The 22002-nt window shown below is 32.3% G+C and overlaps 1 protein-coding gene across 2 annotated transcripts in view; it reads left to right on the forward strand.

Moving 5' to 3' along the window:
- Positions 1-22002, forward strand: part of LOC132950256 (A disintegrin and metalloproteinase with thrombospondin motifs 9-like) — a 99402-nt gene that overhangs the window by 70778 nt on the left and 6622 nt on the right. For both annotated transcript variants that reach the window (XM_061021599.1, XM_061021598.1), the window contains 19 exons: positions 6565-6742; positions 8349-8620; positions 8744-8964; positions 9650-9802; positions 9884-10033; positions 10122-10278; positions 10347-10534; positions 11082-11243; positions 11329-11417; positions 13249-13769; positions 15120-15246; positions 15348-15471; positions 15752-15959; positions 16489-16653; positions 16724-16888; positions 17663-17899; positions 18086-18277; positions 18386-18550; positions 18743-18937. In XM_061021599.1, the coding sequence (XP_060877582.1) occupies positions 6565-6742; positions 8349-8620; positions 8744-8964; positions 9650-9802; positions 9884-10033; positions 10122-10278; positions 10347-10534; positions 11082-11243; positions 11329-11417; positions 13249-13769; positions 15120-15246; positions 15348-15471; positions 15752-15959; positions 16489-16653; positions 16724-16888; positions 17663-17899; positions 18086-18277; positions 18386-18550; positions 18743-18937 (3669 nt within the window). The remainder of the gene's footprint in view (positions 1-6564; positions 6743-8348; positions 8621-8743; positions 8965-9649; positions 9803-9883; positions 10034-10121; positions 10279-10346; positions 10535-11081; positions 11244-11328; positions 11418-13248; positions 13770-15119; positions 15247-15347; positions 15472-15751; positions 15960-16488; positions 16654-16723; positions 16889-17662; positions 17900-18085; positions 18278-18385; positions 18551-18742; positions 18938-22002) is intronic.

Below are 22002 nucleotides of genomic sequence, written 5' to 3' on the forward strand. Positions count from 1 at the left end.
TGTGGAGATCTTGCCCACGCCGGACACGACTGTCAAACGGCGATTATCGCGAGATCAGGCCGAGGTGAAACACTAGACGTAGGTAGCTGGTATCTGTGACGCCGCCGCCACCACCCCCGCCCCAAAATATTATTGCAATTCACCTTATATTCGTATTATACTATACTACACTATATTATATAGAGCCTATACCGTATTATGACTTATGAGTGTACAATATATATATAATATTATAAGTGTATATTATAATACGAGTATACCTACTGTTCGTCTGTACTATATACGGGAGAATTTGCCCACGTCCACGACTGTCAAACGGCGATTATCGTGAGATTAGGCAGAGGTGAACACTAGACATGGCTGGTATAGGTATTATTATTATGCTCTGACGACGGGCATAGGTTTGCGCGTATACACCCCTACTCTATACCCCGGCCAGCTGAACTGCCGCCGAGTCACCCTCACCCCTAAAACCGACACCGGTTTCCGAGAGCCAATATCAATATTGTACAGGCACATATTTTATGCATAGTATTATATTGTAGTCCACGACAGACGAAGACGGATTAAAACAATGTGATTATATTATATTATTGATGTGTATTTTGTGTATCGACACTCCTGCGCATTCACACCCAAAAGCCTCTCGTTTCTTTTATATTATTATTATTATATTATTTTTATCAAACACGCGTAGTATTTTATTTTTAATGGGACGTACGACTTGAGTAATACGACTCCAGTCGGGTGTTCGCGTGTACCTGCAGTCGTAAGTATGTATATAATATAATACGTACAAATGCTCGCGGTTTATTTGTCCCAGAGGTATATCAGCTGTATAGTATAATGTCCTTATTATATTCACGTGGTTTTATCACCCCATGCATGAAACGAGACCGCAATGATACTATACCTATACAAAATTATAATAATATTAAAATAAGCGCGCTGAGACCGTCGATACTTAGTCAAATCGGCATATATTATTTTACCTATATGGATGTATTATAATAATATATACATTGTATTTATCATTATTACGTATATAGGTAACTACATAGTATTATAATAAGCACGTTTCGCGCCATTCCCTATACCTATTATATTAAATTGGAATATCATTACCACTCGCATTACCATTATTGCGTTAGATCAGAAAAAGTTGTGTAAATTGTAAATAATATACATTTTAAAATTTTTGATTGGTTAGGATTTGTTTTCAAAATCATCGAAATTACCCATCAAATATGCATTATTGTTTAAAATGTTTTAATACCACTTAAATATAATAATAATATTAATATATACTATTGTGTTGTACATAATATAATATCATGTATCCGTCATTCATGTTTATTGTTTATATACAGCTGAAGATAAGGTAAAAAACAAATCGAGCAAATTTTTAATTATTTTTTACATTTGGCATATTTTTGGATTTAATTGTCGTACACGACACAAATTTGACAGTAAATGTTATGGTTTTTGATAAACTTTTTATTGTTATTTTATGTAAATAGATAGTGGTAATGAGAGAAACGTTAAAACTTAAATATTGAGAGTCAATGCATTCGTATACATTATTTATTCCAAATTTAAAAATTATTTATGGTCTCTTGGCTCTTGTAAGATTAATTGCTTATGCTTTTTTTTGATTTTTTTCGTCTATTGTGTTTTACTACATCCGCAATACAATAGAATAACATTTTGTATAATATTTTATACAGTTTTTTCTATTATACAGTTTATGACATACATTATATTATATTATTATTATTATTTTAAAATATGTCTTGTATATGAATTATTATTGTTACAATAATAGTACAACGTTTATCAAGTTATTTTTGAAATCTGTGCTAACGATATTTTTTTCACTTAATTTACATATTTTTTAATTTGTACTCTAGGGTATTCTTTCCATGAACTAATCACATTTAAAAATGGTTTTCTTTTGAATGGTATTTATTTTACAAATGTAAATATTAAGTATTTAATAACACATTTATTAATATCGAAGATAATAGGAGTACCTATACCGGTCCATAAAATTCATTGATTAATACTTAAACTTTAAAGTGACTAAATTACTTTTTTTTGTTAAAGCACTTAACAGATATTAAGTTAGTTTTCTTTTTTAAAACTTTAAAAATGCACATAATATAATTGAAAAAAAGTATACAAATTTGAGATATTAAATTATGTTCATTGTGAACTATAAATTTTGGCTATAAAATTTTTACGATAATTATAATTGGAAGTTGAAACAGAATTTTGAACAAACTTGAGTGGGTTTAATTGTTTGACTACAATTATTATGATGATTAGACATGTGGGTGGCTTCAGTTTGAGTTATAACTTATAATTATAAAATATTAGATAAATTTAAATTTTCATCATCTTTTCGGACAGTAATTATTTGAGTAACACATAATATAATATCACACATATAATATTCTAATTTCATATCAAAACAAACTTTATGTATTAGCCATAAATGTGTATTATTTAAAAATGTTTGCATTTAAACTTTAAATATTAAAAGGTCTGTGAAAACAAAAAAGTAGGAGTAATAGTTTGTAGGTAGTGAATACATAATTAGGTTTATTAGTATGAATTGAATAATATAATGGTTTTTATCAAAGGACCTTATGACAAAGTTATAACTTATCAAATATTTTTTTTAATAGGTAATAGGTTTTTAGCAATAAAATATTTCTAAACTAGTTTTACAACTATAATAAAGAGAAAACAAGTTGAATTGATTTGTTACTCTTTATGTCATAAATTAATGTCAATAATTCTGAAAAAACATATTGAAAAACCAGTCAATTATTATAATATTTAAAAAATAACCCGTGGCTGTTATAAATTTATAAACATCCAAAATGCAAAAATTGGGTAACTGGTTAAATTTGTATTTTTTTGTAAATAATTTTTAACTTTCAAATAATTGCTAACGAGCTGTTAATATATACCTAGTATTGTGTCAATTTTTAGTTGTCAAAATAAAATTGAATAGTTTCCATTTTAAGCCTTAGCTGAAAATATGTAGGTACCTCCTATTCATTATTTGTATATAATATTATATTAAATATAATTATTTATTTTAGTACTTAGTTGGCAATAGTTTATTTTATAAAACATATGTATTTAATGCGTTTGGTGACAATTGTTTTTATTTGTAGTAAACATTCTAAAATAAAATTATATGTAACGTAATTTGGTTTAGTTTCTAAAATTTTCACTTAGGTATCCACTATAGAAAAATAATTATCCGACTATAATTATCTAGCTAGGAATGTATTATGTCGACTTCTAAGGTGAACCAAACGAACCGAATGCGGGAAATATTTAGCAGTCCGTCCTTAAACTTTTAGATGCTCATTATATTAAATATAAATCCAAGCCAAATTAGATTTTCCGTCACGAGGCATTTGATAAAAGAAACTTAACCGAATAAAGTCTCAATCTCTAATCTGCTTAATTGTATAATATAGGTTGAATACTTATAACTTAACATTAAAAGTACAAAGCTAAACGTTAATAAGTATGAACTTTAAATTAATTTATACCATTGTGTCTACAGATTAACAAAAATATATAAATATATTTATCATGTGGATTATAGCTACGAGTAAGACACGTACACAAATATATTTTATGTAAATTATCTAACTATATGTCATCTAAACATATTTACTGCTCTTCGAAAATCTATGTTGATTTATGAATTGAACGCCTAAGACGAAGAATATTTCTTCTCTCCAATATTGCAGTTAACAAATTACCATCGATATTCAATCACGTCTTGAAGTTCAAACACGTGTTGACTATTGAATCGCGGATGACCCTATAACCATGCAGGTTACTTTCGGGTCTACAATGTGATGTGGTTGTATAACCCCCATATATGTTCGTGACGGTTAATCTCACAATAATTATTATGTTTTAATCGTGAACGGCTTTTGAAATTTTATTTCGGTAATTTAGATTTTTAGACGCGACCGAACAAGGTAATAAATCACATATCTCTACGCATGTACGAGTGTATCATTGATGGTAGGTATTCCGTGTCCATTTACAATATTTGGGATATCGAGAGCCTTGAGATGTAATAATTGCCGGCCGTACACCGAGTTTTATTTCTCAAAGATAAAATTAGGTTTTTTTTCGCATAAAAACTATCACGGCCGCTCGTGTTTACATTACGTCGATATGTAATAAGACACGACATTATAATATTATTATTATTTCTGTTCTTGTTTGCCAATAACTATTAGCTCTAATGAAGTGAATAGTGTATACAGTTCCGTGTTATTATATATATATATTTGTATGTGTGCCTTAAGTATCTGCAGATATTGCAGTTGTAGGTTTTAAAATAATGTACATAAATTACGTGGTTTTTTTTTTTATAGGAAACCATATTTTTTTGGCTAGTAAAAACGAGTTTAAAAATTCAATTTCACCCTATTCATAAAATATATTCGAAATTAAAAACTGCGGATTGTGTAATCTAGAGACATATACATATTTTTTTTTAACTTTCTCCACAATTAAAAACAGTGTGATATTTTCAGTATACGTAATACAAAATAATGTTGTACTCATTTGCGGGGTAAATTTAACTAGAATTTATTTGTGTATGCGATGATTTATAACTTACTATACATAGTACATACGTACCTATTTGTTATAAAAATTAATAAATAATTGCATTGAAAAAATCCACATCAAGCAGAGTGAAGTGATAAAATAATTACACTCAACATTTATACAAATAATAAGACGTTATAAATATATATAAATATATCAATATACATATATATAAATATACGTACCTATTTTTAAAAATATAGTTGAATATCATAATAATATCATAATATGTACTCATAATATATGTGTTGATTGTGTTGTAATAATTGTATTTGCCTTGAGCTGATAACATTGCAGGCTTTTAGAAAATTGGATTAAAATGGATATAATATTAAATAAACAAACTTTAAAGCATACAATTGTTAGATATTGATGACTTTAATTAGCTATCATTGTTGACTGTTATCTAAATTATTTTTTATTTTTTACAAATCAAAAAATTACAACGGAAATAGTATTTAAGAATTAAGGTTTTTAATTGTTAAGTTGTCTACAATAATTATACGCTGTACGAAACAAAATTTGACTAGGTAATGGTCCAAATACTATCTGGCAAAAAGAACTAAGAATTAAATAACGTACAGAACTCATAATGGTTTAGTTTGGTGTAAGTACTACAGAGCAGAAGCAGATGAAATTTTATAATTTTAGACTACGATTTTGTGTTAATGGATATTATATATCGGATAGTAAGGACAAATAGGCTATAAATTTAAAGATCAATGGCAAAATTATTATCTGTTTACCTTGTATGCGATCCCTGTTTTTCTATAATTAACCACGTTTATATTTTGTGCGTGCTGCAAAAATTTGTGAAACGTTGTATTCATAAATTTAAACAATTTAATATTCAAAACGGAAAGTGCTTTTAATATCAATAATACAGAGAAATAAAAAAAATATTATGTATTCTATAAAAAGAATTTGTTTATTGTTGTACGACGGTAACTTATAATTATAGTTATAACTAATACAATATTAAAATAAATAATATAATAATATAAATAAAATGTTCGTGTATGTTTGTACTTGCACTTCACTGTGCGAAAAATAAAACGTTGCATGTGAATGATTCACTAGGAAATATGATTCATTTTGTTATTGTTATTATTTTTTTAACATTTAATAAGAACTTCGTGTGCGATGTGAGGAAACGAACAATATAAAACAAAATAGGTGTACGCGGCTTATCACCCGTTGAGGGTTTAGAACAAAGGAAATCGTATCCAAAAGCCTTCCAGCAAGGATAGAGAATTTATTAATTCAATGATTCACATTTTATCACTATTGTGTTCGTGACCAATCCGTCACACTGTGCGCACAATATTATTTTGTGTCATTATAATATCTTAACACTATTCAATTTTTTAATTGTATCATAAGAATCAATATTCTTTTAATAATTGTGGGCATTGCAAATAGAGATGAAATAACACCACTGTTGTATGACAAACACTTCAAAAACAAAAGTTCCTCGTTCGTGATGATGACTTAACACGTTTTGGTTTAGTTGATTTTGATTAGACATTGAATTGTTTATATATTTTATTGTTAATATCACTGAAAAAATAAACTGTTTAATGTAATGATGTAAAAATTGTAATCAATTTAGTATGGGTACCTATTTGTTTGATAATTTACTCCCTTTCGTTTAATTATACCATAATATGATATAATACAGATACTAGACGGGTATACTTATTATGTATTAGGATAAAAAGCCAATTTTATTAATGCCGATGAGTTATTTTTCATTATCTTATATATTACCTATATTATATTATTTTTGCTCAATAATTTAAAAAAGTAATTTTTTTTTTGATTCGATTTACCGATTGTAATTTTTGATGTCTTTGGAACAACAACATACTGACATTAAATGTATTTTTTTCTTCTGTTTCTCAGACAGGATACATTCGTACAACCACTGGCAATTACTTTATAGAGCCCGTAGAGACGACAGACGACCACGTGACTCCGGCATTACATACCATTTACCGGGCCGGACAGTTGGCCGAGGGTGACAAGTCGCCCGGACAAACGCAACAATCGCATCAACCCGAGAAAAATTGCGGAGTACAAGGTACGTCCTGTGTGCAGTAATAACATTCGACTCCGTTGCGAAAACATTTTATTGTATACCTATTATTATTTTAAAACGTTACACGATTTTAATGGGCCGTATAAATGTATAATAATATAATATTATATTATGTGTAGTGGTTATACACGTGATTTTTCTCTTGCATAATATTATGTATAGGGTGGGTCTCGTGTCTCGATTATCCCGTTTTAATGTACGAACAACAATCGTACACACGCTGCAGGTATACCTACACATCTATATATTATAGTTAGGTACTGTATTATAGGTACATTGGTGGTGTACAATCAGACCATTGTAAACATCCAGTTAACGGGCACGACCATATACTGGTGTAGGTATAATAATATATCGTAAATCCCATCGGCACCGCGAAGCTTTTCGAGTGCATATAGGTAGGCACCTATACACGCTGCAGCGCATTATATTGTATGCATATTCGTCGTCTCCGTCACGATAACATATTATGTGTATGTATCATGTATGTATATATATTGTACGAGGAACATACGCGTGTTGTGGTACCCTAACCCAACGCGTTATGGGAGTCGAAGAAGTAGCAATAACAAATCATGATAATTGAACCCGCTGTTTAGAGAGAGGCTGTTTAGATAGCTAGTCCACCGTCGTCCGATAACGATTATAATACGCCTGTTGTACGGATGATTTAAAACGCGTGTCTTGTATTTGGAGTCCATTAGTGGTACAAGATAACATATACAAATGCGATATACGTGCTTATAGTAATAGTATTTTGTAGAATTGCAATTCCCACATAGTCCAAGATCGTGTTATTTCTACAGAGGAAAAACAATAATGGGAATAATAATGATAATAATAACAGTAACATAGGGTAACCTATACCCATTTCTATATTATTATTATATTGATAAATGGAAATTTGTGACCGGGAATCGGCCATCGGGTGGTGTGTGATAATATTTCGTCATAGACAAGACGTATAATATAAATTCAGAATAAATAAAATCCCACTCACTATACTCTGCAGTGGTTTCATTCCGCTTGTCGGGTAACTGCATTTATTCAATGTCAAGGTCCACAATAGAACACTTTATTGAGAGAGAGCTATACGCCGAAGTCCCCCGCGGAGACAGGAGTACCTACATTTTAAATCCGTCACCAGGAATTACGAACAAAATCGATTTTCTCTCAGCCTACGTAATAATATGAACACATCCGTATTGTTTGATAAATTATAATATTAATATTTATTCAAATAACTGTGTACGATGTGTACGATTCGACCGTAATGAATTTGTCACTTAAATATTAACAATAATAATGTCGTCTTTCTTTACACGGTCAGGACTTACATTTTCTTTTCGAGTATAGACATTCAATAATCAGGGACACAATATAGCTCATTGTGTACTGAACTGTCAATTTATTATGGGTATCTAATTGAAATTTGTACGCAATATAAATATTAATGACAAATAAAGTCATATTATGCCATTATATGGACTATTTTAGCCATATTCACATACCTGTCGCAATAATATTGTCGCGAAGAAATAAAAATGTTAATATTTGTATTATGTAAAGCATTTTATTTGTTTTTTAGACAACGAAGGAACCGGTGATTCGGATACGATCGCTGACGGCGATAGCGCAACTGCCGAAGTCGGACCGTTTATTGTTGGCGGCGGTCCGAATCGTTTGACCGAAAATGATATATTTTCGAGCTCCACCGGTTTGCCGTACACCAAAAAACCCAGAAACAAGCGATCGCTGACTTCGGAATACGTCGTAGAACTGATGGTCGTCGCGGATAAGAAAATGGCCGAATATCACGGGAAGGAGCTTCACAATTACGTGCTCACCCTCATGTCGATCGTAAGTGTCTCCGAACCACGTCGTTATTGTGCAGGGGGTGCACGTAAAAAAAAAAATGATAATCACTGCGTATAACACGTAAAAAAATGATAAACACTACGTATAACACGTTTGAAACTGTAGGTATCAAAGATATACAAGGACAAGAGCATAGGGAACCCGATGCACATAGCAGTGGTCAAGTTGGTCGTCTTGAGAGACGTGCATTTCGTCGAAAACCGCAGTCGCGTGGGCGGTATCGCGGCTGCAGACATGTTGCACAGATTTTGCGAATGGCAAACTCACCACAACGACGAGAAAGATTCCAGCGCAAACCACCACGATTCCGCTCTACTATTGACCAGGTACGCTTACTACTACTATTATTATTATTATTATTTATTAACAATATAAGCGAGCGAGCTGTCTAGACGACCACCGCGACGGTGACGCTAGAATATGACAATAATTATATGTAGTTGGCGACTAGAATTATTACTGTCGTATTACACAAACAAATTACTCTTGTCAAAGTATAATTTTCAAAACGATCGTTCACGAACGCACACACACAATAGAAATAATAATAATAATAATAATACTAATAATAATAGTGATAATAACTAAGCGAGACTATGTCGCGGGGTCATAGGGCGGTGACTCGTTTGTTGTTCGTCATATCGGAGATAGTATCGAAACCGGTTGTAATTCACACGCGGTTTTTATTTTTCCATTTCATTGACTTGTACTATACCTATGCTGTAAGAGTTCATGAATGAACACCAAACGCAATTTATCAATCAGTTTACAGTACGCGTCGTATAGATACGAATTTGATGTGATCGAGACATTTTGATATTCCAGAATTGTTTCGATATGGGCACCGTTTTACAGTATTTAGCCGCATTCTTCGCGTTTGTACATACCAGTCACGCTTTTTAGATAATTTGACATTGTTACTAGAAATTACTGTACCAATAATAGTACCTATAATAGTTCGTATTCTGCTGTACGTGTTTATTGTATACACTTTTTTTTAATGTTTTACAGAGAACACGTCTGTCGAAATCATAATCAGAAGAAATGTGATAACACCCTCGGATTGGCACAGTTAGGAACTATGTGTAATGTCAATAGTTGCGCAATCGTACAGGACAACGGGCTCAGCGCTGCATTTACAATTGCCCATGAATTGGGACACGTGTAAGTCTGTTATAATAGATTTACGGTGGCGGTTTTAGTTGTATATTTTATTATATTATGATTGCTAAAAATATCTTTTAGGTTGAATATGCCACACGACGATGATAATAAATGTAAAGATTTTGAACAGCAAGGCGGAATGCATAACGTCATGTCAAGAATGTTGGATCACAACTCGCATCCGTGGACCTGGTCGGCTTGCAGCCGACACTTTTTGACAGAGTATTTGGAGTGAGTTTTTACGACGATGATAATAATAATAATACTAACAACGGATGACAGCTATTTAAGTTATTATTTAATAATAACTCATTTACAGGGCTGGAAACGGTAAATGTCTTCAAGACGATCCCAGTAAAGATTATCTCGAGATCGAAAATCAGACCGACGAAAAACATTTTCCCGGCGAAAACTATACGGGAGACAAACAATGCGAGTTGATTTACGGGTCCGGATCAAAAATATGTTCTTATATGGTGCTTATTACATTTTATTTTTTAAGTTAATTTTACTTTCTCTTGTTTAATAATAATTATGCTCTTAGCCGGTATGTCAGAGATTATGGTGTACCACTGGTTCCGGGGAGAAAGATGGCTGCCGTACACAACACATGCCTTGGGCGGATGGAACACAATGCTGGAGCAGTAAAAACTGGTGTCAGCAAGGGAAATGTGTGCCTAAAGATCGAAATGCGTTAAAACCAGTCGATGGCGGTTGGGGATCTTGGCAACCGTAAGTGCATATAAACTTGATAATAATCAATGAGTTGTGCAGATTATGCAGTAGGTACTTACCGTTTTAGTTGATGCCATAAATATAGCTTTTAAACGGCAACCTGAATGAGGCATAATTTGATAGGGCTTATTATATTATTAATATTATTATTAGATCTTCTAATCGAATAAAATATGAATACCATATGGTAGGTAAGTAGTTAATACGGTTTAAAGTATAAAATTACATTTAAGAAGATTTTGTTTACTTTTTATATTTATATGCATACCTATAATATTAAGAACAAAAATAAGAAATAAGTAGGTATACAGCCTTGAGAAAATCGCGCACTGTCGATTTATTGCAGTAATTTGAAAAAAAATGTTCCGATAATTTGGAACGTGATCATCATAATGTAATAGCTCACTGCAATGTGTAAGTCATTGAGTGCAATATTATACCTATTATAAAATCAACTCATCGAGTATATAGTGGCATAACATTATACCGTAATTGTCGAATAACCGAGGTCTTATATTATATGATATAAATCCACATTATATAGTTATGGTGAATGTACGAGAACGTGCGGCGGAGGTGTGAAGAAGAGTTACAGAGATTGTACCGACCCGCCGCCGTCGAATGGCGGAAAATATTGTACCGGGAAACGCGTACGAGTGCGAAGTTGTGCGACGAGCGCCTGTCCGCCTGGCACTCCGGACTTCCGGTGAGTTTGTCCGTCTTTACCTGACCTGCAAGTACATAATATTTTCACGCCGACGGCGACTTAATCGGGCCATTGACATTTTTAGCGGTGAACAGTGTGCAATGTTCAACAACAAGACGTTCAACATAGCAGACCTCGAGCCGGACGTTCAGTGGCTTCCAAAGTACGGCGGATGTAAGTTCAAAATAATTTAAATAATTCAAAAAAACATAAGGCGGAAAATAATCTCACGCCCGTCACCACCACGCAATTCCGTAGCCAGAAAATTTTTTGAGGGGGGAGGGACACTTTAATATTTTTCACTATAGTCGTTTTTAGAATTTATACTTATCACCCGTTACCTTATGATACCATTGTTAATGAATAAAATTTCGGTGGGGGGGGGGCACTTGCGCCCCAGTGCCCCGCTGGTTACAGCATTGCTACCACGACGTTTTCCTCCAAACATTAAGGAAAACCGCGTGTTATTGTTATGTATTATAAGACGTGTAGTTAGGTGCATAACATTATAATATCGCTGTATTAAATACTACTCACGTTCTAAATTGATAAGATCGGGTAACTCGTGTCCAAAATCGTCGGACGTAATTTGACCATAATTTATTTACATTGACAAATTGCGTCATATTTCTTTTTCTATTTTTTTTCATATAAATTACCGCAAGGCTAGGTGGTACTCTTAATGCGTCTGAGTTCAGTTGATTATAATTTATTAACGCGTAACGCACTTATGTGAATAATAACAAATCTAAATAGAAACAGTGAAACGGAACAAAAAAACAAGACATTGTCAACAAATTAATATAAAATTAAAATTATGTGTATATAGTATAATGATATATTATATAAACATTAATAAATCACTTTACTTATAATTTTTGTTTGGTGAGACAGTTTTTGTTTATAATAACAACATCCTTGAAAAATATATACATACATAATTTATGTATTTTAGATTCAGAGAATGTATTGGTTATAAAATTATGTGGGGGTTTTCTTCATTATTTGATGTACACTTTTTTATCGCCATTTGGAGCATTAAAAATTCTATGATTATAAACTTAAACGGTAGGGAATCAAACCTAGTTGGAACTTTAGTGAAGTCAAAAGTGAAAAATTCTCATAGTAACTACTTTTAAAATTAATCGGGAAAAACAATCAAAAAATTAGTAATTTTTACTCAAACCCGATAGTTTTTGACCAATCGAATTTGTCTTTTTTTATTAAAAAATTAATAACGTTAGATATTATGCTTGAATTTTTTACTAAATATATTTAAATTATATTAGTATTTTCTAGACATGGTTTTAGTTTCAAAATATTTTAATAATTTTTGTGCTATATTTTATAGACATTGGAAATTTTCAAATTATGTGTGATAACATTTTTGTTGTCATTAAAAAAGCTTAGAGATTTAATACAATAATTGCTCATAAATTGTATTACTGATAGATATTAAAAAAAAAGTGTAGCATAAAGCCACACGTACATACACACTTTGATGAGGGATTGAAGTGCAGTATTAAATTTTGAGAATTATTGATTATTTATCATAATTTAAATAAATGATTCCATCGCAGTTTTATTCAAATTTAACAAGTCATATTACATTACAGCGAATTATTTAATGACTACTTGGTGCACTATTACTATACAGCAGCTGAGTGACTTAACTGGTTATTTCATTTTAAAATTGGCGCTTTTCTGCTCAGACTGTACATATGTGTCGTGTGCAGGTACTTCTTGACTCTTGTAAACTTGATACGTCCTACTGCGGACCGACTTACCTGTGGTTTTTATTATTCGACTTATTTTAATATTAATCATTTCGTCTCGGTCGTTCTCGTAATGTTGTTTCGGTACTACAGTACTATGATGTAGGCACCATATTCAGTTGGGTCATACTATTATACTGTAGTACCGAAACGATCGTGGGACGTACCTATATTGTGCTGCACAGCGTTCCAATTAATGATATTAATGTTTGTCGTTCCGTCGCGGGCAGACGACGAAGAACGGTGCAGGCTGTTCTGCCGCGTGGCCGCGTCCACCGCTTACTATCAGCTAAAGGAGAAGGTGGTGGACGGTACGCCGTGCGCCCCAGACAAGTACGACATATGCGTGAACGGTATGTGCGAGAAGGCGGGCTGCGACCACGCGCTGGGCTCGGACAGCCAGCTGGACCTGTGTGGCGTGTGCGGCGGCAACAATTCCAGCTGCCAACAGGTGGCCGGCACGCACAACAGCAGCTCGCCGAACGGCTACTCGAAGGTGTTGCGCATCCCGGCCGGGTCGTCCAACCTGGACATCCGGCAACACGGCCACAACGGGTCCAGCAAGGACGACAATTACCTGGCGCTGGTGGACAGCGTGACCGGCGAGTACGTACTCAACGGCAACTACGTGCTGAGCACGTTCAACAAGGTCATCGTGTACGGCGGCACGACCATCGAGTACAGCGGGTCGGACGCGCCCGTCGAGCGCATCAACTCGTCCAGGCCGCTCAACAAAGACGTCACCGTCGAGGTACATAATATTTCAGTTATTTATCCACCATACCAGAAATGAAATATCGTGATAATCAGTGGAGTTCGGGACCAGGGAAATTGTTCTGGGGTGGCTGGAGTATTGTATCAGCGCAGCACAGATCCTGATAGCTTATGTTTTTTTATGTTTTATATAACGAATAAAACTAGGTGGGCTAAACCCCCCCCCCAAACCTTCCAATTGCGCCTATATAATTTTATGGTTGGTATTTTTTTGTACTTTGGGTTTGCAATTATGGTAAAATTACATTACACCCGTATTCTTTGCACAAACATATTTTCATTTTAGGTAATATATCATCATAACTGACATAACTTAGGTACATTATAATTACTTGTTTATATTTTATCCAATTAAAATATGATAAAAAGAGTTACATAATTTGGATATTATGTTAATACAAAACATTTTTTTGTCTGGAAACTTGTTGCCACTTCATGTTTTAAGAAAATTAATAATATATTATTAATACACCACTGAGAAGTTTGAAAAATATTTTTGTAATGGTTAAACCAAAGCTTATATTTTAGGCCTGATAGGTGTTTAATCTTTTTAATCTGACAATAAAAGTTTAAATTATTTAAATTTTGACTTTTTATAGATGAAAAATAACACTAGTCAGCTGTGAAGAAATCGTTAAATATATCTTAACACAGCAAAATTCTTAAACTATACACTCAAAAATTAAAAATTCAATCGCATATGCGCCATCGATAATATAAGCAGTGAATAATACAACAATACTAGTTGAAAAATGCAGTTAAAAATAAAAATATATGATTTTACATTTATACCGAATGAATTGATAATAGTGCGGAGAAAACGTTAAAAAAATACGCAATTTTTAAATGTAAAGAATTGTAGGATATATTTTTCATCTTAGTATTCGATACGTTTTTACATATTACAAAATTCTAAGAGTATTTTTTTGTATCGCGTCAAGAATAAATAATATTGTGTCCAAAAACTCGATTTTTCTCATGCACTATTTAAAATTAAATTATAAAAAGGTTATAAAATACGTGGGCAATAAAAACTAAATAAATATTTAAAGTGGGCATGCGCATAATATATTCTACATCAAAAAAACCAAAATGTGCACTATTATTTCTTAAAATGTTAGATCCATGCAACATCATTCGTGGGTATCCAATCGGATTTATCCCATTGGCGTGTATTTCTTCTTTTCAAGCAGACAAAATGCATAATATGCATCAAGTCTCGAGGGCCGTCGATTTTTGAACCGAAACTCGGAAATCTTCCGACGATCGATGTCGTATTATTATGTCGTGTTGTTAACGATAGTTGTTAATTATTTTTTTTCCGCAGTTGTTGTCGATCGGAAACTCGTACGCTCCGGATATCGAATACCAATACACTGTGATGCGAGACGAACGGGACGTCTACGTATGGGCATTGACCGACGAATGGGGACAGTGCGATAAGATGTGCTCGGGTATGAGGATACGGCGGCGGTCGCGTGCAATATAACCTATTGTTTGCTATGCCGACAAAATATGTCGTGTTTTCCTATATAATCGATTTTCCGTGATTCAGGTGAACAGACGAAGATTTACGTGTGCGTCAGAAAAGAAACTGGCGAAGAAGCCCGAGGTTATTGTAGCGAACACGACGCACCCCGCACGAAAAAGCAACCGTGCAATCTTCACTGCACCATCAAGTAATTGACTAGATTTTTTTAAAAAAATATTTTATACAAATACAATAAAATTAAGCTATGATAGTTTATGCTAGAAGCTAATAATAATAATAATAATAATAAAGAAATGTACATATATAAAGTCGATGTAATTTATTATTGCGATTTCATATTATCTATTTTTACGAATGGGTTATTACACCTATTATAATTATATTATTATTTTCATGGCGTAATAAAATCAATTATGTATTTGCGATTTTTGGATTATAATACCTAAGTAATAACTGTCTTTGTGTAGATGGAAGACAGTAAGTCAGTCTGAATGTTCTGCTCAGTGTGGCCCAGGCACACGGACCCAGAGCGTTGCGTGCGTTCAGGAGTACGACAAACGAACACCCTCTCAAATATCGGACACTATGTGTTCTCATTTACCAAAACCTGCCAATACTATTCCTTGTGACGGACAATGTTTGGAATCAAGATGGTCGTTCACAGAATGGACTCCCGTAAGATTAACTTGTTTCGTGACACATGATAATTTTTTTGAAACCAGTATATGTTTGTTAATTTTCCATCATCCTAATCGCTTTTTTGGTATTTCTTTCAATTCTTTATTAGTGCTGTAACTCTCATTTTTTTTAAATTTTCTCAGTGCAAGATATTCTCTAAGTGGTTCTGTTTTTTTTTTTTTTTTTACACACTCGTGCTAGTATTGTAACTTTTCTGGACACCATGTGCACATCTCATCCCGTAAATCGTTTTCTCCAACAATCTTTGACGCCCTAACTCTATTTTACATAATGACAAAATAATTGTAAACACACCCATTATTTATATCTCTAGCAAGTTCAACATGATCATATATTTTTATTGTAATATACTTACTAATTAAAATGCATAATTGTTTCCTTCAACGTCCATTTTAATTTATGTTTTGTACCTATTATACTTTCCTTGATAACTTCAACAATAACATTATCATAATAATTTTGGATTGAAATAATATTCATGTAATTATATGTATTTTGTGTCTAGTGTTCCAAGACCTGCGGGTCAGGCGTTCAGCACAGGGAAGCACGCTGTGTAAATGACAATGGTGAACCGAGAGACGAAACGTCGTGTAATGACAGCGAGAAAATAATTACCAGCGTGTGTGGGACAGATAAATGTCCTCAGTGGTCCGTCGGAGAATGGTCATCGGTGAGGGTTGATTTAAAATAAATGTATTTATTTTTTTTGTTGAACTAACGTGTGTCCCCCATATTATTAGTGCTCGGTGACTTGTGGCGAAGGACAAATCGAGCGTTCCGTGTGGTGCCGTATGGACAACGGTAGGGTGTTAGCTGCCGAATATTGTGGTTCAAATATGCCAGCCACCAAAGAAACGTGTTCTATGAAGCCATGTCCAGCCTGGACCACAGGTCTATGGTCCCAGGTAAAAGATATTTTTACGATTCATTTAATAAGCTATATTTTACTTTATTTTATTTTAGATTTGCAACGGCTAGAATGTTAACTAAATATACGTTGGACTACTAATCTTTTGTAACATAATAATAATAATTCCCTTTAACATAGATAAAAAAAAAATGCTCAGCTAAAAAATAAGACTGATCGATATTAATCTTATTTATCAGAAATTGTAAAATATAAAACATTGAACTTTTTTAATTTTGAGTTGTTCAAGAAAACTAATGAAAATGATTACGTACATATTACGAATTACAATATATCTTAATTTAAATGACACACGCTGTTTTATTTTTAGTACACATTTTAACATTTTATAACTCATGAGAATATTATGTTAAAGTTCATATTTTAAAAAATATACTGCCAAATAAACGAATTTCTGAAAAATAGATAGTTTATTTAAAGTAAAACACGCATGCAATATTTTCAGTCCGCAACGCGTACAAAATTACCACTTGGTGTTCATATTTTCAATGAAACGACATATGTTATACATTTGTTAAGACAGACACTGGCTTTTAAGTAAAATATTATTTATACTATAAACTTGAATTATTAATATTATGCATCGTAATGTATTATAAATATTTTATCACTGTCGGTAAATGAGTAGTACTAATGTTTAAACTTGTCATAACTTATAAGATATACGGTTTTTTCTATAAATTAGTCGTATCAAATAAATTATATTAATGCTAAATAATAAACATCACGACATAATGCATTTTTTTTTCAGTGTTCTGTTACATGTGGCGTTGGGATAGTGAGGCGTATGGTGCGATGTAATGTACCAGACGAATCTGCATGTGCATTGATCGCGAAACCACTCGAAGAAGAAAAATGCACTTTACATCCATGTCCAGCAGGTGTGGACGACGAGATACACGAAAATGAAATCCTGAGTAATGGACATGACACAAACTTTATACAGAGCAACAAGTTCTATACATGGCGAACAGACCACTGGTCAAGTGTAAGTTACCATATACCATAATGACAATCAGAAATATTTTATTATATAAATACTAAAATTATTATAATATGTTATTTCTCATTGTGAAAATGTAACCACCTCGGCGACATTTTAACGATATACAATATAATAATAATGTGTGTATTATATTATGACGTGCGTGTACATAAATTATTTCACTTTCAGTGCTCGGCGTCGTGTGGCAACGGTTACAGAAGGCGAACCATAGACTGCATAAATACGATCAGCGCCAAGCCAGTTTCGTGGAACCTTTGCAAGTCAAAGAACCAACCGAAACGCGTCGAAGTGTGTACCGCTCCTATGTGCGTTACATGGCGGGCCGACGAATGGAGAGAATGTTCGGCCGAATGTGGCAAAGTATATTAATATAACAATAAACAAACGTTTTTGTGTTCTTATAAGAGCGCGAATAAAATAATACATTCGAGTGGTATACTTGATTTGAACCTGAATCGTAATTTTTAGGGTTTTGAGGAGCGCGAGGTGACTTGTGTGTCCTCGGCCAGTGGTAAACTCGTGGACGAAACCCACTGCGTGGTGCACAGAGAAAAACCCGAAGCCCGAAGGTTGTGCGAGAGCCACAAAAGCTGTAAGCCGGCGTCGACGTGGAGAACAGGATCGTGGGGAGAAGTAAGCACTCGCCAATTATATATACGATTTAAATCATTGAATGTAACAATATTTACGAGTCCAATACAACTCAACAACCTAATCTTAGAAATGCGTACCTACGCTGTGATATTCCATACCTACCGTATATTTTTCTTTTCGAAACGTTTGTTTGGACAAGCCCAATAACATTACACAATGCATCGGTTCCAGTGTTCAGAAGTGTGCGGAGGTGGCATAAAAGAAAGGAAAGTGGTATGTCAACCGTTTGACGGGACAAGAGAACTATTCGACGAAGAAATGTGCGTGGAACCTAAACCGTCGACTTCAATTCCTTGTAACGAACAACCGTGTAAAGGTCAACCGTCGTACGTGACGATAACTTGGAACTTCGGAGAGTGGTCAAAGGTAAAAATCTTTTGAAATATTTACGATAACGTAATCATATAGTATCATACGATTATGATAGTTATTTAAAACTGTTCAATTGTATTACCATATTAAAACAATATTCTAAAATATAAACATATTTTTTTTTGTGAAGACAAAAATGAAAAAAGTCGGCTTCTTTATTTATTTCTAAATCAATATTGAACTTAATTTGATTCACCCGATAAATTTAATTAACTAAAATCAAATATAAATCCTGTACGTTATTAAAAAAAAAAGAGAGACTTGTGATAGGTCTTGAGTAGAGCTGAGAGTTATACTACAGAAATATTATATTTTCCAATGATCATTCAAACAATATACTAACTGCTAAGTAATATATTGGTATATGGTTCATATAGAAACCAAGAACTTAGTTATAGTAAACGATTTTTTTTACATTAATAAGTGCGTGTTTTTTATAATTGCATGTATATTATATTATATTATTTTGAAATGTGCCCTTTCTTGCTGTTTTACAACTTGAAAAAATCGCACTATGCCACCGTAAAACTTTTGTTTGATTTATAATATAATACTATGGTATTATAATTTTCGCGGTAACCTATTGTGGATCACAAGTTTATTGTAAAGATTATAATCTACCGACAATATTTATGTGCACAGTGTACAATTTCAAACTTTATTACGATCGTTATCATACAGCTTTTCTATTCCAATTTTAATCAATGTATTACATCGAACTGCTCAATTTTATAATTTTCCATATGTATTTATATTTTATATATATATTATATATTTTAGAATATTTAAGCAATTTTGCATATTTTAAGTTTTATTAAGGTATTACGTCGATAACGTACGCATGATCAATTACCTATTTTATAAGACGTATTTTCTAATATATAGATAGATTCAAAATAATTTTGAAAATATGGCAATTTTAATATTCCTGTGCCGTTATAACAAAAAAACATAAAAAAATATCGATAAGAAAGAATATGGCACGTTTATAAAAAGTGATAAATATTGTAGTTGACATAATATTATCTTTACAAGGTATTTTGCTATACTCTATTAATAATTAATAAATCATATTACGTGCTCAAATGTAGTTTGCCTATAATAGTATACTATAGACTATAGTCATATATTATAAATGTACATTTTGTACACATTTGCGATTTAGGTCAATATTTTACAGTTTGCTCATTTACTTTAATATAAACTTGTAAGTTTGATGTCTTTATTAGAGTATAATAACAAGTAAATGAAAGAATGAAAACATAACGTTATAAATTACTGATCTTGTACAGGTTAGGTTCCCAGGGTCTTAAAAAATATCTCTTATTTCTAGTCATTCCCAGAAATAAAAACAATTCTTCAATTTTATTGAAAATAAAATAATAAATCTAAACATATAAAATGAATGCTGGTATAGCTTTTTAGCTCATTAAAATAACACGTTTTTTTGACATACAAATAAAAATGAAAATATAAAATACATTCTAACAAAATAACGCTAAATTAAATTGAATAATATACTGTTCTGTCGTTTACCCAACAATTTTAAATAAATATATATTATGTATATCTATGTAGATTTTAGGTATAGTGTATTATATAATATGTACTTGCGCGTAACGAAGATTGCTTTTCCAACTAAACATGGAAACATCATAAAATACATTTATATGCATTAATATCTAAAATATGCTAAATTATTCCAAGTGAAATGAAAACATTTAAACTAGCGTTATAGTATGGCGTTGGATTTGTATCTCGTTTGTAATATATTTTCCAGTTGAAATTGATCGAGAAGTAGGTATCTATACACAATCAGGCACATATGTACCCAGTTAATTTATTTCATAGGAGGGAGAGGGCTGGTAAAATAATATTAAAACAACCACAAACCATGTCACCAACTGGAAATAATTTTTAACGCAGTTAATCATACTTGGTGTAATAAATCAAAATAGTTAATTAAAAATCAATTTTCTTACAGTTGACATTGTGTCGTTAAGACAATGACTAGCCACATTATTAAAGTATGTCTTCAAGTGTCCATCGCTGTAGTTGTCACAACTACTAATAAAAAAGTAACTAAATGTGTTATGGTAAATATAATTTCACAAAGATAAAACATACAGTACTGACAGAACGTATAGTCAGATTTAGAGGGGATCAGTAAATAGGTTGGTTATGATACAGGTAATGTATCACATATCCTTGATCTCAAAAAGTTGACATTTTATTACGGGATTGCTGTTCGGTATACTAATTTTTCGATACAATACCTAAGAAAATATAGATAAATTATATTAACGTTGAATAAAATATATCGAGTTTATATTTAATCAAAATTCGTACAAGGTCCCGTATACCCACTGACTGATTTAAGCCCACTCTATAGGTACATACGAATCCGTAATAGTATTAATCAAAAATTAATTCGTAAAATCTACTCAAATAACGGTAGCGAGTATTCCTGGTGCTCAGCTAAAAAATAACGAACAAACACTACTTGACAAATTTGCTGTCTATACATATATGGACACTGCGAGACCAGACGAAATATTTCGACATTTTTGCTTCCGATTCGAATTGACCTAACAGCTTCTTCCAACACGTTTTACATAGGTATATTAATGTGTTATAATGTATTATTAATCTTTTATAAAATAGTCTCTCATAACACTAGAAGTTGAGTCTCACAGTTATAACTATAGGTAGGAACAATATGACAAAGACCTGATACTAAATGTTATAAAATATGTATTGCGTACAGAATTTTCTTAATACAATAATTATGTAATCATATTATATTGTAGTTAAGCTATGATTAAAATAATTTTAGGATATTTATAATGTTATTACAATTAATTAATGACCCAAATATAATATAATATTTAGATACCACAGTAGTTAATAGGTAGGTACCTATTACAAGCATGTTATAATTGTTTCACTATACAAACGAACACATATAACGGTGCTAATGCTTTTTCCCTTTTTGATGCGTTAATTTGTGTTTTGAATTTTTTCATGAAGAATTAAAATAAATTGTTATTCGTGTATTT

The sequence above is a fragment of the Metopolophium dirhodum genome, chromosome 8 (genome assembly GCF_019925205.1).
Source record: "Metopolophium dirhodum isolate CAU chromosome 8, ASM1992520v1, whole genome shotgun sequence".
NCBI lineage: Eukaryota > Metazoa > Arthropoda > Insecta > Hemiptera > Aphididae > Metopolophium > Metopolophium dirhodum.